This window comes from Bos javanicus, chromosome 16 (genome assembly GCF_032452875.1).
Source record: "Bos javanicus breed banteng chromosome 16, ARS-OSU_banteng_1.0, whole genome shotgun sequence".
Lineage (NCBI taxonomy): Eukaryota > Metazoa > Chordata > Mammalia > Artiodactyla > Bovidae > Bos > Bos javanicus.
The window spans coordinates 20,095,144-20,112,920 of record NC_083883.1 but is presented as its reverse complement, the minus strand read 5'-3'; the positions used below and the strand labels follow the sequence as shown (position 1 = coordinate 20,112,920).

At 40.0% G+C, this 17,777-nt stretch overlaps 1 protein-coding gene across 1 annotated transcript; it reads left to right on the top strand.

Moving 5' to 3' along the window:
• Positions 1-8,856: 8,856 nt before the first annotated feature.
• LOC133227581 (usherin-like) lies at positions 8,857-16,235 on the top strand. The gene is made up of 2 exons (XM_061382195.1): positions 8,857-9,124; positions 15,738-16,235. Exons 1-2 carry the CDS (start codon positions 8,998-9,000, stop codon positions 15,959-15,961), a joined length of 351 nt encoding a protein of 116 aa, XP_061238179.1. The 5' UTR covers positions 8,857-8,997; the 3' UTR covers positions 15,962-16,235.
• Positions 16,236-17,777: the final 1,542 nt, after the last annotated feature.

Sequence of the window (17,777 nt, the reverse complement as noted above, 5' to 3'; positions counted from 1 at the left end):
TTTTATTTTTAAGACCAGAAGCAGATGAAATCTCCTTGTTAATTCAAGAGGCAATGATCTTGCTATTACTGTAAAACCAAGGTTTTTGTGCAAACATCTCTTTCTCCAGATGAGATGACTCTTAAACTAGAGCATAGCATACCAATTATTAGCACTTAGCATAGTTTCTGGCAATGGCACCCCACTCCAGTACTCTTGCCTGGAAAATCCCATGGACAGAGGAGCCTGGTAGGCTGCAGTCCATGGGGTCACTGAGAGTCGGACACGACTAGGCGGCTTCACTTTCACTTTTCACTTTCATGCATTGGAGAAGGAAATGGCAACCCACTCCAGTGTTCTTGTCTGGAGAATCCCAGGGACGGGGGAGCCTGGTAGGCTACCGTCTATGGGGTCACACAGAGTCGGACACAACTGACGTGACTTAGCATAGCATAGCATAGCATAGCTTTTGGCATGGGTGTTTATGTGAGTTATTAAGAAGTTTGTCGGAAGAAGGCAGTGAGACCTATAGCCTCTTTCTTTTACTTTAATGGCACATCAAATTAATTGCATGAAAAAAATTTCTCACAGTACATATTTCTTGATATCTATCAACCCCTGCAGACATAGTCCAAAAGGGTTTTGTGGGCTGTCTCAAGGATGTGTATTTCATGAAGAATTATAATCCCTCTGCTACTTGGGAGCATCTGGTTTGGCAGAGTTCTGAAGAGCAAACCAACGTGCATAACGACTGGGAGGGATGCCCCGCTTCACTCCAAGAGGGAGCCCAGTTTCTAGGGACAGGTAAGAGTCTAAAACAGACATTGGTCATTGCTTAACTTGTATGTTCTATCTTGGTATAATTTAGTCTCCCCAATCTGATTATTTTGACCTCATATGAACCTGCTGTCACAGAAACACCTAGTTATGCCATGATGCCCATACACATATTTTCAATGTCTGAATATATAATATAAAATTGTAAGATTCATAACTACATATTCATGTGTAAGATCTCTGACAGTTTTGAGTTTACATATGATAGTGACACTAATGTCCATTTGTAAGTCCACTGTTTTACTTAGAATATAGTTTTACTTAGATGTTTCAAAGGAATTTTGTTTTGTCAGGCTAATCTGTATATTTGTTGCATCCCATTATACAGACCAGTAGTTTTCCTAAGAGTAAAATTTCAGCTATGTCATGGGGTAAGTAGGTCCTTAAGGGAGAGCTAGAGAATATAACCATCATCATTGCCATTGCTCCAAAGGCTGTGGAGAAGGGGAGGTGAAGTGTCCCCAGCATAACCCCAACCTACAGTCTCTGTCTACCAGCCACTCAGGGTAAGGATTGGAAGGGAACATGGTAGCTTGACCAAACATGGCTTGTTTTTCAGTAACAGCCCACTATTGCCTGCTACGTTTATGGCTAAATTAGTTAGATATTAAGTTCGTTAAACTATCTTCAGAATAGAAAGTTAAATAATATCATACTTTGTATACTTTTTCATTGTTTTTTCTCACCACTGTCATTTGTCAGATTTTCTCTTATGTCAATGCAACTCATTGTTAATAGTTACATATTAGTAAAACAGTAATAGTCTTAATTGTACATGGATCACTGCCTTTTCATGGCAAAGGGGCTTGTATAACTCAACGAAGCTATGAGCCATGCCATGCAGGGTCACCCAAGTCGGACGGGTCATAGTGAAGAGTTCTGACAAAACGTGATCCACTAGAGGAGGGAATGGCAAACCACTCCAGTATATTTGCCATGAGAACCTCAGAACTGTATAAAAAGACAAAAAAAACAAAAGAAAGAAAAATAAAATATGACACCAAAAGATGAGCCTCCCAGGTTGAAAGTTGTCCAATATGCTATTTGGAAAGAGCAGAGGACAATTACTAATAGCTCCAGAAATAATGAAGCAGCTGGGCCGAAGCAGAAATGATGTTCACTTGTGGATGTGTCTGTGATGAAACTAAAATCCAATGCTGTACAGAACAGTGCTGCATAGGAACCTCGAATGTTAGGACCATGAATCAAAGTAAATTGGGTGTGATCAAGCAGGAAATGGGCTTCCCTGGTGAATCAACGGGTAAAGAATCCACCTGTAATGCGGGAGACCTGGGATCGATCCCTGGGTTCAGAAGATCCCCTGGAGAAGATCCCCTGGAGAATGGCTACCCACTCCAGTATTCTGGCCTGAAGAATTCCATGGACAGTATAGTCCATGGGGTCACAAGGAGTCAGACACGACTGAGTAACTCTCACTTCACTTCACTTCAAGCAGGAGATGGCAAGAATAAACATCAACATCTTAGGAATCAGTGAACTAAAATGGATGTGAATGGGTGAATTTAATTCAGATGGCCATTATATCTTCCATTGTAGGCAAGACTCCATAGAGGAAATAGAGTAGCCCTCATAATCAACAAAAGAGTCTGAAATGCAGTACTTGGGTGCAACCTCAGAAAAGACAGAATGATTGCAGTTCGTTTCCATGGCAAGCCATTCAGCATCACAGTAATCCAAGTCTGTGCCTCAACCACCAATGCCGAAGAAGCTGAAGTTGATCAGTTCTATGAAGACCTAAAAGACCTCTTAGAACTAACACCAGAAAAAGATATCCTGTTCATCATAAGGGATTGGAATGCAAAAGTAGGAAGTTAAGAGATACTTGGAGTAATGGGCAGGTTTGGCCTTGGACTACAAAATGAAGCAGGGTAAAGGCTAACATAAATGCACCAAAATAATGCACTGATCATAGCAAACACTTTTTTTCAACAACACAAGAGACAGGTTTACCCATGGACATCACCGAATAGTCAATACTGAAATCAGATTGATTGCATTCTTTGTAGCCAAAGATGGAGAAGCTGTATACAGTCAACAGAAACAAGACCTGGAGCTGACTGTGGCTCCCATCAGCAGCTTATCATAGCAAAATTCAGGCTTAAAATAAAGTGGGGGAAATGACTAGACCAGTTGGGTAAGACTTAAATCCCCTATGAATACAGTGGAGGTGACAAACAGATTTAAGGAATTAGATCTAGTAAACAGAGTGCCTGAAGAACTATGGACAGAGGTTCGTAATATTGTATGCTGCTGCTGCTAAGTCTCTTCAGTCGTGTCCAACTCTGTGCGACCCCATAGACGGCAGCCCACCAGGCTCCCCCGTCTCTGGGATTCTCCAGGCAAGAACACTGGAGTGCGTTGCCATTTCCTTCTCCAATGCAGGAAAGTGAAAAGTGAAAGGGAAGTCGCTCAGTCGTGTCTGACTCTTAGCGACCCCATGGACTGCAGCCTACCAGGCTCCTCCATCCATGGGATTTTCCAGGCAAGAGTACTGGAGTGGGGTGCCAGTGCCTTCTCCAAATATTGAATAGGAGGCAGCAAACAAACCATCCCAAAGAAAAAGAAATGCAGGAAGGCAAAATGGTTGTCTAAGGAGGCTTTACAAATAGCTGAGGAAAGAGAAGTGAAAAGAAAGGGAGAAAGGGAAAGGTACACCCAACTAAATGCAGAGTTCCAGAGAATAGCAAAGAGAGACAAGAAGGCCTTTTTCAGTGAAAAATTCAAAGAAGTGGAGAGAAACAGCAAAAGAGAAAGACTAGAGATCTCTCCAAGAAAATTGAAATTATCAAAGGAACATTTCATCCAAAGATGGGCACAATAAAGGACAGAAATGGTAAAGACCTAATAGAAGCAGAAGAGATCAAGAAGAGATGGCAAGAATAAACAAAACAACTGTACAAAAAAGATCTTAAGGACCCGGATAACCTCAATGGTGTGGTTCCTCACCCAGAGCCCAACATTCTGGAATGTGAAGTCAAGAGGGCCTTAGGAAGCACTGCTGCCAATAAAGCTAGTGGAGGTGATGGAATTCCAGAAGAGCTAATTAAAATCCTAAAAGATGATGCTATTAAAGTGTTGCACTCAGTATGTCAGCAAATTTGGAGAACCCCACACTGGCCACAATACTGGAAAAGGTCAGTCATTTTCCCAGTTCCCAAGAAAGGCAGTACTAACGAATGTTCAAACCACCAGACAATTGCACTCATGTCCCGTACTAGTAAGATTATGCTCAAAATTCTTCAAGCTAGGGTTTAGCATTATATGAACTGAGAACTTTCAGATGCTCAAGCTGGGTCTAGAAAAGGCAGAGGAACCAGAGATCAAATTGCCAACATTCGCTGGATCATAGAGAAAGCAAGAGATTTCCAGAAAAACATCTATCTCAGTTTCATTTACTATGCTAAAGCCTTTGACTGTGTGGATCATAACAAACTGGAAAACTCTTAAAAAGATGGGAATACTAGACCATCTTATCTGTCTCCCCAGAAACTTGTATGCGGGTCAAAAAGCAACAGTTAGAAGCTTGTATGAAACAACTAACTGGTTCAGGATTGAGAAAGGAGTACAACGAGGCTGTTTATTTTCACCCTGTTATATAACTTATACACAGAGCATGTCATGTGAAATGCTGGGCTAGATGAGTTACAAGCTGCAAACAAGATTGCTGGGAGAAATATCAGCAACTTCAGATATGCAGATGATACCACTCTAATGGCCCCAGCGAAGAGGAACTAAAGAGCCTTTTGGTGATATTGAAGGAGGAGAGTGAAAAAGCCGGCTTAAAACTAAGTATTAAAATACTGAGATACTGGCATATGGTCCCATCACTTCATGGCAGATAGATGGAGAAAAGGTGAACGCAGTAACAGATTTCTTCTCGGGCTCGAAAATCACTGCAGATGGTGACTGCAACCATGAAATTAAAAGACGATTGCTTCTTGGCCAGAAAGCTGTGACAAACCTAGATGGTGTGTTAAAAAAAGTTAAAGACATCAGTTTGCCAACAAAGGTCCATATAGTCAAGGCTATGGTCTTTCCAGTAGTCATGTATAGATGTGAGAGTTGAATCATAAAGAAGAATTGATGCCATCAGACTGTGGTGTTGGAGAAGAGTCTTGAGAGTCCCTTGGATAGCAAGGAGATCAAATAAGTCAATCTTAAAGGAAATCAAACCTAAATACTCATTGGAAGGATTGATACTTATGCTGAAGCTCCAGTACTTTGGCGACCTTATGTGAAGAGCCAACTCATTGGAAAAGCCCCTGATGCTAGAAAAGATTGAAGGCAGAAGGAGAAGAGAGTGACAAAGGATGAGATGGTTGGATGGCATTGCCAGTTCAATGGACATGAACTTGGGCAAACTCCGGGAAATGGTGAGAGACAGGGAAGCCTGGCTTGCTGTAGTCCACAGGGTCACAGAGAGTCAGACACGACTTAGAGACTGAACAACAACAGCAAAATAGTCTTAATTGTCCATGAATTAGTAAATTACTTCCTCTTAAAAGATATGTGAAGTTGATTCTTCCACTTCTTTACAGTTACAAGGTGATTTTCTTGACATTGATCTGCATCTTCTTTTGTGAGAGATTTATTCAATGACAGAATATGACCTGAGGTTGTCTTATGACCCCCTAAAGAAGCTAACAGTATTGCTCTGCACATGCTAATTTGCACATGTTGTTTTCTCTAAAGGGTTCCTGGAGCTTTATCCATACTTGTTTCATGGTGGAATGGACTTTGAAATTTCTTTTAAGTTCAGAACTGACCAACTGAATGGATTGCTGCTTTTCATTTATAACAAAGATGGACCTGATTTTCTTGCTGTATGTGAATTGATTTATTTAAATTTATTTTAAAATGTTAGATGCAGATTAAAAATCAACAAACCGTGTGTTAACATTATATGTGATTTCAATTTCTTTTCAAATTCATTTTTGTCTTTATTTTTTTCCCCCACATCATTTTCACTTTTGGAGTCCTATGAAACATTTGTATTTTAGGGTCATGAGTTTTTAAATGACCATTATACTTTTAAGATTATAATTTTAACAGAACATCCTAAATATAAAGAATTAAGAAAATTAATTTAGTCCCCTTATATATGAAAAATGTTTATTACCTTTTTATAATGTCAAAATATATGTATATTTATTTAATATTATACACACATATACATAAAATAAAATACAATAGTATAAGAAACACTCATGAACTTACCACCAAAGACCTAAAATATTATCACATTTTTGCACCCACCTCTAGAGTTTCTCTTGGCCCATTTCCCTAGCTCCCTCTAGAGGTAATATGTAATCATAATTTTGTGTTTATTATCCATTTGCATTTTTATAGTTTGGACACTGTGAGTGAATGCATAAAAATCCTTGTTTTTGAAATTTTGTAAAAGTGGTATTATACTCTATCCTTAGGCAATTGTTTTAGACCTTGACTTTGTTTCTGAGTTATTCAAGTTATTCATTTTTCTTGTCTGAGTAATATATCTCTTCTACTTTCAGTGAGGTAGTGGTTATTCCATGTTTTTGCTATCATGAATAAGGCTACTATGAACATTTTTATAGGATGTGCTTCATACACCAGAAGGGTGAACTTTTAGTTGAAGATATTAGTAAAAAGAATATGGGCTTTTGGTGTCAGACAAATGACAGAAAGATAGTTATTTTTCTCTATTATACAAAATCCTCCAAAATTTTTCTTTTACATACCTGGCAGAACTAAAACTTTCTCTTTTCCCCAGAATTATTTTACCTAATTTAGTACCTTTTTCTAAGTCTAATCTGCTCATACATGTTCCTGTGCCATTGAATGCATTAATTATCCTGCCTAAGATTCTCCATGACTCTTACTTCCAAAAACCTTACTTCAAACTTTTCCCAGTTCCTAGGGAACAAAAGGTATATCTTGTCTCTGATGTCATTGAACCCCATTCCAATCTTATTTATAACATTGCCACATGTTTGCCTAAGGGCTTCCCAGGTGGCACAGTGGTAAAGAATCTGCCTAACAATGCAGGAGATAAAAGAGATGCAGGTTTGATCTCTGGTTGGGAATATCCTCTGAAGTAGGAAATGGTAACCTGCTCCAGTATTCTTGCCTGGACGATTCCATGAACAGAGGATCCTGGCAGGCTACAGTTTATAGAGTTGCAAAGAGTTGTATACAACTGAATGATTGAGGACACACACAGCCTGCTTGCCTCTGCTATTAAGACAGTGTAATTCTTGGGAACACTTTCTCATATAATAGCAGAACATATTACTGCATATAATTACAGAACACAATAGGGAAAATCAATATTTATTGAATGGTGGGATAAAAAAATGAATGACTACCTGATGTACTTCACAAAGATGATTTTTACATAGGAAAGAAATAATTTTTTAAAATGCATTACTTAATGGACATCCCTGGTGGCTCAGATGGTAAAGAATCTGTCTACAATGCAGGAGATGTGGGTTCAATCCCTTGTTGAGAATATCCTCTGGAGTAGGAAATGGCAACCTGCTCCAGTATTCTTGCCTGAAAGATTCCATGGATAGAGCAACCTGGTCCATGGGATCTCAAAGAGTCAGACATGACTGAGTGACTAACAGATTACGTTAATTTGTTTCATTATCATGTTCTCAAATGTTCAAGTATCCTCTGATTACCAGTTTGACTTCCAACAAAATAAGAACATAATTCAGTTCAGTCACTCAGTCATGTCTGACTCTTTGCGACCCCATGAATCGCAGCACGCCAGGCCTCCCTGTCCATCAGCAACTCCCGGAGTTCACTCAGACTCACATCCATCGAGTCAGTGATGCCATCCAGCCATCTCATCCTCTGTTGTCCCCTTCTCCTCCTGCCCCCAATCCCTCCCAGCATCAGAGTCCTTTCCAGTGAGTCAACTCTTCGCATGAGGTGGCCAAAGTATTGGAGTTTCAGCTTCAGCATCAGTCCTTCCAATGAACACCCAGGGCTGATCTCCTTCAGAATGGACTGGTTGGATCTCTTTGCAGTCCAAGGGACTCTCAAGAATCTTTTCCAACACCACAGTCCAAAAGCATCAATTCTTTGGCACTCAGCCTTCCTCACAGTCCAACTCTCACATCCATACGTGACCACAGGAAAAACCATAGCCTTGACTAGACACACCGTTGTTGGCAAAGTAATGTCTCTGCTTTTGAATATGCTATCTATGTTGGTCATAACTTTCCTTCCAAAGAGTAAGCATCTTTCAATTTCATGGCTGCAATCACCATGTGCAGTGATATTTGGAGCCCCCCCCCCAAAAAAAAAGAAGACCATAGTAGGTAAAATAATTATTGAGTAACACTTTGAAGAAAAACATATGGAGGCATTTCCTTTACCATGAAATGTGGGTGAAATATGTTCATATTAGAAAATGGCACCTTAATCTAAAGGTACAGACATAGAAGCAATTATGTTAGAGATTTAGAATAGAAACCCTGAAATACCGAATCAAAATACATCTTACAAATTTGAAATTGAGTTCACTAACCAGTTAAAATAAGCTTAATCAGGCTTGACATTTAATTTTCTTATTGTCTTGTCATATTTTCCTCCTAAATTAAATTGATATATGAAGTAGTATTTTCTCATTTTCTAAAGATTCAAATAAAAATAGAGTCAGAGTTTAAACCGCTCTGTTCTCTTCAGTCATTCAGTCACTTATGCTAGTGTTTAATCTTTTACCTGTGTTGCCTCAAAAAGAAAAAAAAGGTTTTGCCTATATAATATTGCATTACATCATATCATCATTACTGGGTATAAATGTGTCTGACTCATTACAACATCCTTCATGTCAATTATAAGCTTGCAAAGTGCTTCATTATATGTTGCTCCAGTTCTGCTTAGAATAAAGTGGGACATTTTTATAGAGTACTTTCAGGGAAATTTCTTGCTTTTCTTCAAGAAGTTGACCTTCTGTTCTCTCCCAAACTGCTATTCTGCAGTCTTTTTATACACCTATTTTCTTTTTAATATGAAATACAGATGGAGCTGAAGAGTGGAATATTGAGCTTCCGGTTAAATACTAGTCTTACTTTTACACAAGTGGATCTTTGGCCGGGGCTGTCCTACTGTGATGGAAAGTGGAATAAAGTGATCATTAAAAAAAATGATTCTATCATATCAGCAAGCATGAATGAACTGATGGAGCATGTGTCAGAGTCCAGAGCCCAGGCGCTGATGGTGAATTCCCCCGTCTATGTGGGAGGAATCCCACAGGAGCTGCATGACCCCTATAAACACCTGAAGCTGGAACAAGGTAAACTTCATCGGAAGTACGGCCCTAGTGCTACCAGGTCTTGGTGGTTCTGTGTTTCAAGACACAGCAGTAGAACTGATCTGAAAGCAACATCATTTTCTGGAAGAATTTTGTGCTCTAAAAAAAAAAAATCACAACATACTTCTTCAAATAGTTTTGTATGTTGCCCTTAAGAGTATGTTGTTACATCTATTTATATGTTAAATCATACCTATTTATGCTATGCTATGCTAAGTCACTTCAGTTGTGTCCGACTCTGTGCAACCCCATAGACGGCAGCCCACCAGGCTCCCCCATCCCTGGGATTCTCCAGGCAAGAACACTGGAGTGGGTTGCCATTTCCTTCTCCAATGCATGAAAGTGAAAAGTGAAAGTGAAGTCGCTCAGTCATGTCCGACTCTTAGCGACCCCATGGACTGCAGCCTAACAGGCTCCATAAATAATAAATCAATATATTTATTCAAACATCTTTATCAGATATAATTTTAATATATATACATGTATATTTGTGTGTACATGTATATGTGTATGTGTATATATACATACACACACACACACACACACACACACACACATATATATATATATAGTATGTTTGGGATTCCCTGGTGGCTCAGACAGTAAAGCGTCTGCCTGCAATGCGGGAGACCCAGGTTCGATCCCTAGGTTGGGAAGACCCCCTGGAGAAGGAAATGGCAACCCACTGCAGTACTCTTGCCTAGAAAATTCCATGGATGGAGGATCCTGGTGGGCTGTAGTCCATGGGGTCGCAAAGAGTCGGACACAACTGAGTAATTTCACTCACTCACTCATAGTATGTTTCCTTGTATGTTTTTCTTGGATATGCATGTGGTTCTGGTTCTTTTAAATGCTCATCATTATCTGTATTTACAGATTAAAAAATAGGTTAGTGTGCACAGCCAGGAAAAAAGGCCTTAAAAACCCTGGGTTTTTTTTCTGACATCAGTGCTATTTGTTTCCATGCATTTCCATGGAGCTCTCATGCAGCAAAGCGCATGAAAATGTGAGGTTGCTTTAATTTCTGACATAACCTGTGAAAAATATGTATGTCATTTAATATTCATAACCATCAATGAAAGGAAAAAGTACAAGTGTATGATGTATAGCTAGAGGAAACCTTTAACTCATATAAGGAGTTTGAACATAATTGGAGAAATTCTTGATTAAAAAAGATTAATTGTATGTGAGTTCATATTGTGTGACAGATGTGGTTCTGAGAGCCTCATGTTAGAATAATTGAGTCAGTTCTTCATAGCAAGCCCATGAGACAGGTATTATTACTTGTATCCCCATTTTAAAGATTAGGAAACTAGAGGGCAGGGAGGAAAGTAATTTGCTGAAGGTCGGTGGCTGCTAAGCAGATGGCAAGCCTGCCCATCTTGGGCTGCCTGGTGTTAAAGCCCACTTTCCTTATTATAGTCAAGTGTTCTTTTTCATGGGCACCGGTTGAAGTCCCTTTCTCTATGAAGTGGGAAAAGCACAGAAACTTCCAGCTTGTGTGCTTGTATGCTTCTGTGTAGAAAATGTTCTCAACATATTTCAAAACCTGTGCACCCTGAATGGTTAAAATTTCCATGAAGCAGTCTTTGCCTATTTGGTAAGTACATAAAGATTTAAATGTCTTTGAATAGAAAATATATGGCAAGCTCTAAGGAGACTTTTAGAAGGGGACTAGTAGGGAGTTAATGAATATCTGGGGTATAAGACAGTAATGACATTTTCAAGGCACTTAAGATGTAACAGCAGCTAAAAATATTACATTCATATAAGGGCTTCTTTGGGTTTTCAGGTTTCTGAGGTTAGAAAGAGCTTGGAAACTCTTTATGAGAACAAAATTACTCGATTCTATTTACGTCTAGGAAAAATCCTTTGTATACTGAGCATTTTACTGTCAAAGTACACCAAAACCCATTATTATGAATGTCCTAGAAAGCTGGCTAAAATTGGAATTATTAAGATGATAATGATGAAACTTTAAAGCATCAACATAGACCCAAGGGGACTAACTCTATGACTAAGACTGTGATACTGGAAGATATTTTATTTATGGATAATACTAAATTTTTATCATTGCAGTATCATCCATATCAGTGGTTCTCAAACCACTGATAAAATATTGAAGTATAGTAGCTAAAACTTTGTAAGAACTCAATAAAATTAGCTATTATTATTATTCAAGATCCACTGGAATTGCCCAGAAAAGGTTTTTTTAAAATGCAGTTTAAGTGATATTTAAATGGCTTTGTCTCCTAAGATTCTGACTCAGATGCTTTAAATAGTACTGATTTATTTAAGTAGCAGCATGTTTTACACAGTGATCAGGAGAACATTCACAATGTAAAGGTGCTGCATTTCTGTAGTCAATTGCAACTGAAACTAATCCTATTCACTTACTGTATTTTTTTTCAGTCCACTATCATAAAAATGGTTCTATGTTTCTTCACTGGGCTTTCCTGCTGGTTTGGTGGTAAAGAATCCACCTGCAATGCGGGAGACCCAAGTTTGATCCCTGAATCGGGAAGATCCCCTGGAGAGGGGAATGGCAACCCACTCCAATATTCTTGCCTGATAAGTGCCATGGACAAAATAGCCTGGTGGGCTACAGTCCATGGGGTTGCAAAGAGTCAGACAGGACTTAGCAACTAAATGATAACAGCAACATGCTTCTCCATTAACACCTTTTCCAAAGGCTCTATTTTTGTGGTCCTACTAGAGCTATTTTTTTTTTAATCCATTATTGTCACAATCTTCCTTAAAATCAAAGGCCGATTAATTTTCCTCTATGTTCTGGAGACACTGGGCAACATAATGTGCTGAAGATATACCACCTTAGACCATGGGCACTTGGGTTGGGAGTGAGTGGGCCATGGCATGTGGACTCTCAGGTTATGGTCTGTCCACAGCTCTGAGCAGAGAGGTTAAGAGCGGGGCTGACAGCCCACCATTGTGCAGGCCCAAGCGCCCCAGGGTTGGACTCCTTCCCCAGAGGGCTACTGTGTCTCTCAGGTTTGTCCACCCAGAGTTCCAGACCACCTTCCAGTTATTCAGAGACCTGGGAGGGGGATAGGTGTGGGGAGTCACTTTCAGTTTTCATAAAGGCAGGGAAAAAAAGACGAGGAGACATCACTAGTCTTCCCATAGACAGCCCATCTCCCCTCTTGTTATCCTCGCATCCCATTCATATTTCAGAGATCCCTAGGGATTATTTCCAGCGGGAGGGTTTCTGATAGTGCAGAGTTGGAAGAATGGTGCAAACTTTGACAAAACCCTCTGACTGCCCTAAGGATAGCACAGCAAGGACCCTGCACTATAGCCTAGGTAGCTGTAACCCCAAGGCCTGAGGGCATAGTCCCACTTTCTAAGCAGAATTACTATATAGAAGCATCACTCTGTAACTCTCTGCACCTTTTTATCTCCAGAGTGAAGGAAGTCTATGACTGTAGCCTTTTCCAAATTTAAAATTGTGTCTTGTGTATTAATGTTTAAGATATTTCTTTAAGTTTTTTTTTTTTTAACATTTTTAATTGTAGTTAAATATACCTAACATTCTTGCCTGGAAAATCCCAGGGACGGAGGAGCCTGGTGGGCTGCAGTCCATGGGGTCGCGAAGAGTCGGACACGACTGAGCAACTTCACTTTCACTTTTCACTTTCATGCATTGGAGAAGAAAATGGCAACCCACTCCAGTGTTCTTGCCTGGAGAATTCCAGGGACAGCGGAGCCTGGTGGGCTGCCGTCTGTGGGGTTGCACAGAGTCGGACACGACTGAAGCGACTTAGCAGCATACCTAACATTATTTTGCTGACAAAAGTCTGTATAGTTAAAGCTTTGGGTTTTCCAGTAGTCATATATGGATATGAGACCATAAAGAAGGCTGAACGCCGAAGAATTGATGCTTTTGAACTGTGGTGTTGGAGAAGACTCTTGAGAGTCTCTTGGACTGCAAGGAGGTCAAACCAGTCAATCCTAAAGAAAATCAATCCTGAGTATTCATTGAAGGGACTGATGCTAAATCTGAAATTCCAATACTTTGGCCACCTGATGTGAAGAACTGACTCATTAGAGAAGACCCTTATGCTGGGAAAGATTGAAGGCAGGAGGAGAAGAGGACAGAGGATGAGATGGTTGGATGGCATCACCAGCTCAATAGACATTAGTTTGAGCAAGCTCCAGAGGATGGTGATAGACAGAGAAGCCTGGCATCCTGCAGTCCATGGGGTTGCAAAGAGTTGGACACAGCTGAGTGACTGAACAAGAACAAATACCTAACATACAATTGGGGCTTGCCAGGTGACTCAAAGAATCCACTACTAATATAGGAGATGTGGGTTTGATCCCTGGGTTGGGAAGATCTCCTGCAGAAGGAAATGGCAACCCAGTATTCTTTCCTGGAAAATTCCATGGGCAGAGGAGCCTGGTGGGCTACAGTCCATTGGGTCATAAAGAATCGGACACGACTTAGCAACTAAACAACAGTAACACCTAACATACCATTTACCATCTTAATCACTTTTAAGTGTCCAGTTCAGGCATTTAGTACATTCATGTTTTTGAGCAACCATCAACACCATCCATCTCTAGCAGTCTTTTCATTCTGTGAAACTGAAATTCTGTACCCCTTGAACAATAAAGGGACATTCCTTATAAGGGTGCATTAATGTTTGCCGAGGCTGTCTGTGAATTGTTCATCCTTTTATTGGCAGGGAAACTGGAGGACCAGAGAAGTTAGGTGACCCAGCTCTGTGCCATCAGAAAATTACTACTTGTAAAGAAATTGGAATTCTTAGCTTCTGAATTTTCAAGGAGATGCTTTTATATTGAGCTTCATTGCTTTCAACTCAATTTACCCAACTTACTGAGTATCTACTGCGCGTTGAAGATAGACTAGCAGTATTGATCAGTCAGGCCTAAAGGAATGTGAATAATAGCAAAGGCATTTAAAAGGAAATAGGCTGCAACTTAATGTGTTAGAAGACAGAATAACACACCATATAAATGCTGAAGAGAACAATATGGTCATTGTTAGAATTAACTTACTTTACTGTTCAGCATTGCATTGTATTTTATTTCCATTTCTTGCTGGTGGGCTGTAATCTTGAAAAGAACTAATTATCTGTTTGGGGCCATTCAGACTTGACAGTGTTTTGTTCACGAAAGAGACTATGTGTTCCAGCAATCTCAAACTCAGTCTGTTTGTCCCTTCTTTGACAATTGTGTGCAGTTTTGTGAGCGGAGTGCTGTCAAACCTTGAAGAATTGATCTCTGTTTATACAAAATAGCAAGTCGTTCAAAGCTACAGCTGCTCCCCAGGTGATGTGATGCCCCATGGTTCTGTAAGAAGAGAGCAGTCAGCGCACACTTCAAACCCATTTCCTCCACCTTCTCTATTAAACTTCCCAGAACTGAAGGCAGCATGGCTCTTCTAAAGTCAACTGAGTAAAGTACACTTTCCGGGATGCTTCTTGTGTTGCTATTGCCAAAGTTCAATTTGGTTCCGGTCCTGAGACCGTGAACCTGAAACTGGTAATCATTTTGCACCGTCAAGATTATGGAACTCAGTGAAAATGGTGGAGCACAGTGACAGCTCCCGAGTGTCCTGATTTAATGGGTCTTCATTCTATGACTATGAAATGGTTGTTATGGAATTCACTGCAATAACTCATGATTTTAGTGTGTTTTGAAACTACATTTTTCTCCTTGTTGTTGTTCAATCAGTAAGTCATATCTAACTCTTTGCGACCCCTATGGGTTGCAGACCATCAGGCTTCCTTGTCCTTCACTATCTCCAGGAGTTGGCTGAAATTCATGTCCATTGAGTTGGTGATCTTATCTAACTGTTCTGCATTAGAACCTCATGCTCGCATGCTCAATTGTGTCCAACTCTTTGTGACCCTGTGGACTGTAGCCCGCCAGGCTCCTCTGTCCATGCGATTTCCCAGGCAACAGTACTGGAGTGGGTTGGCATTTTCTCCTCCAGGGGATCTTTCCAACCCTTGGACCAAAGCTACATCTACCCATGTTTCCTGCATTGCAGGTGGATTCTTTACCACTGAACAACGGGGCACCTGAGAGTGTATTTTTTTCCTCAGTGAGCTTCTTGAATAATCATGCTCATTTACATATTAGTTTTTGGCACTTAGATATGGACTTATGCATACAGGTAACTTCATTTTCTAGGATTGAGGAACATGTGAAAACGCTCTCACCATAGTGTGTAATTGCCTACACATTATATAGCACCGCTGGACTCCACATTATTTGGTAAGAATAAAAAGAATGCAAAAAAACTGCTCCTAAAAAGATATAATACGTACTTTTCAGCTGAATCTAATTCAGTTGAATTACAATGATCAGCATATATATATATATTTCAAAATAACATAAATATGAATATTTCCTGCAACAGCTTAGCCTGGTAAAAAGCAGGCATAAAGGAGCAGAAAGGATCTCCCAAAGAAGACTTGAAAGTTTAAAAATTGTATCTAAACCACCTCCCCAACTTCATCAAAATGTACTACTACAGGGGACAAAAATGATGGCTAATTAAGGACTCAAGCCCTCTGTGTGATACTCATTCCTTACTGTTCACTAGGTTTCGGTGGTTGCATGAAGGATGTGAAGTTTGCACAGGGTGCTGTCATTAACTTGGCATCCGTGTCCAGTGGTGCTGTCAGAGTCAATCTGGATGGATGCTTGTCAACTGACAGTGCTGCTAAGTGCAGGGGAGATGACTCCATCCTGGTGTACCGGGGAGAAGAGCGGACTGCTTATGAGAGCCATCTCCAGCCGTTCACAGGTAATGCAGAGATGCTCTAAACTCAGTGTTCCATGGCTCTTCCTCATCTCCTCTTCCCTCCCTGCCAGCCCACCACCAGTCTCCATGAGTCCTGTGTTAACTTTCCTCCTTCTTATTTCCATTTAAGAATACCTGTATCGAGTAACAGCCTCACATGAAGGAGGTTCGGTACATAGCGATTGGAGCCGGGGCCGCACAGCAGGAGCAGGTAAAGAGTGTTTATCTTAAAATGTGTATCGCACACAAATGCACACATTGTGCATGTAAAGAAAAACAGAGCCTCTCACGTGTGCAGCAGGTAGCATGTCTGTAATCTTGTGACAGAGAACGCCTTGGTTTGCAGAGTCATCTGTCGTTGGTGAAAATGCTTAGTGGATTAGGACTTTTTGATTCTTCAAATATTTCATAAAGATTTGTTCAGGCTGAGTCTTTCCTCTTCAGATGCAGAAGAAAGTAAGTTCAAGTTGTCTTGATAAAGGCCCATATCGACTGTAATTATCGAAGAACTAGAAATCTTTACAAGTTGCTTAGTCCCCAAAAAGCTAAAGTCAGGGTTACCTTTAGGTGAGGATAGGCAGCTTCTGGCCTCTTTGGTGGAGAGCTTGTTTGAAACCCACACTGTGGTTGGAAGCAAATGTGTCTTTTATTGGGCTTCCACAGTGGCTCAGTTGGAAAAGAATCTGCCTGCAATACAGGAGACAAAGGAGGTGCGGGTTTGATCCCTGTATCAGGAAGATCCATTGGAAGAGGAAAATGGCAACTCATTTCAGTATTGTTGTCTGGAAAATTCCATGGACAGAGGGGCCTGGTGGGCTACAGTCCATGGGGTCTCCAAAACAGTTGGATATGACTAAGCTTGCATGCATGTGTCTTTTATCATATAATGGCAGATGTTTGCCATGATGCTTACTGTTAGGGTCTTAGAATGCCTCTTCCAAGATAGAAATTGCTGAGTGGTCTGATTTCTTTGAGTTGAATGGAGAAACAACTAGGAAACAGACTGTATTAGATCTAATCTCAGATAACTGATATTTTAGCACTTTGTACTTTTGACAGTGACCACAACATCTTTTCACATAATACCATCACAAAGAGGCATTCATTACAAGAAGTTTTGTGAATCAGTAGCCTTCTACCATTTTAGAGAAAATATTTGTCAGAAAGACAAATACATTTCTGTATGATTGACACTCTTGAAGTTGTCCTTAGCAAGTCATGATTTGTTTAAAGATGTGTTTGTTTGTTTTACCGAGTACCCTCTCATATTTATTATCAGTAACAGGTTACTAGTGCAGACGGCCTTTGAGGAATCTTTTTAATCTAAAAGATAAGTAAATACTGAGATGGGATACTGATAAGAATTTTTGAAGTTTGCTTCCTATAGAGTTCCCAGAAGAGGACAACTTGACGCTTTTCCAGGATGAGTTAAAGCATCATCTATTTATAGGCAAGACAATGAACCGAATGATCCCTTAAATCCTTTTCAATTTTAGATCTTGGAAAAAGCTCTAATGTAAAATGTTCATTTGTGACTGGCGTGTTTTCTGCCCGTGTTTCACATTTCTCTTCTTTATTAATAAATATAAAGCCTGCTTTTAGTCTAATTCAGCAACCTAAATAGGTGTCCATACAGTGCATGGCTTACATAGCTTCATAACCCCCATTTTGAGTACCACCAAGAAAGTATGCAAATAGAGCTCTGAATTTATAGCAGTGATCTGACCACAAAGTCTTATGCCATAAATTCATATTTACAATCTGACCACAACACCGAGCAGCTACATGCTCCCAAGGGCTGGAGAATAATTGCACTATTTAATTATTTTTGAGTCAGTT

Excerpts from the sequence above, each read along its gene's own strand:
- LOC133227581 (XM_061382195.1), top strand. The coding sequence starts at position 8,998 with ATGAATGAACTGATGGAGCATGTGTCAGAGTCCAGAGCCCAGGCGCTG. Across the intron at positions 9,125-15,737 it reads ACACCTGAAGCTGGAACAAG|GTTTCGGTGGTTGCATGAAG; the intron begins GTAAACTTCATC and ends ACTGTTCACTAG.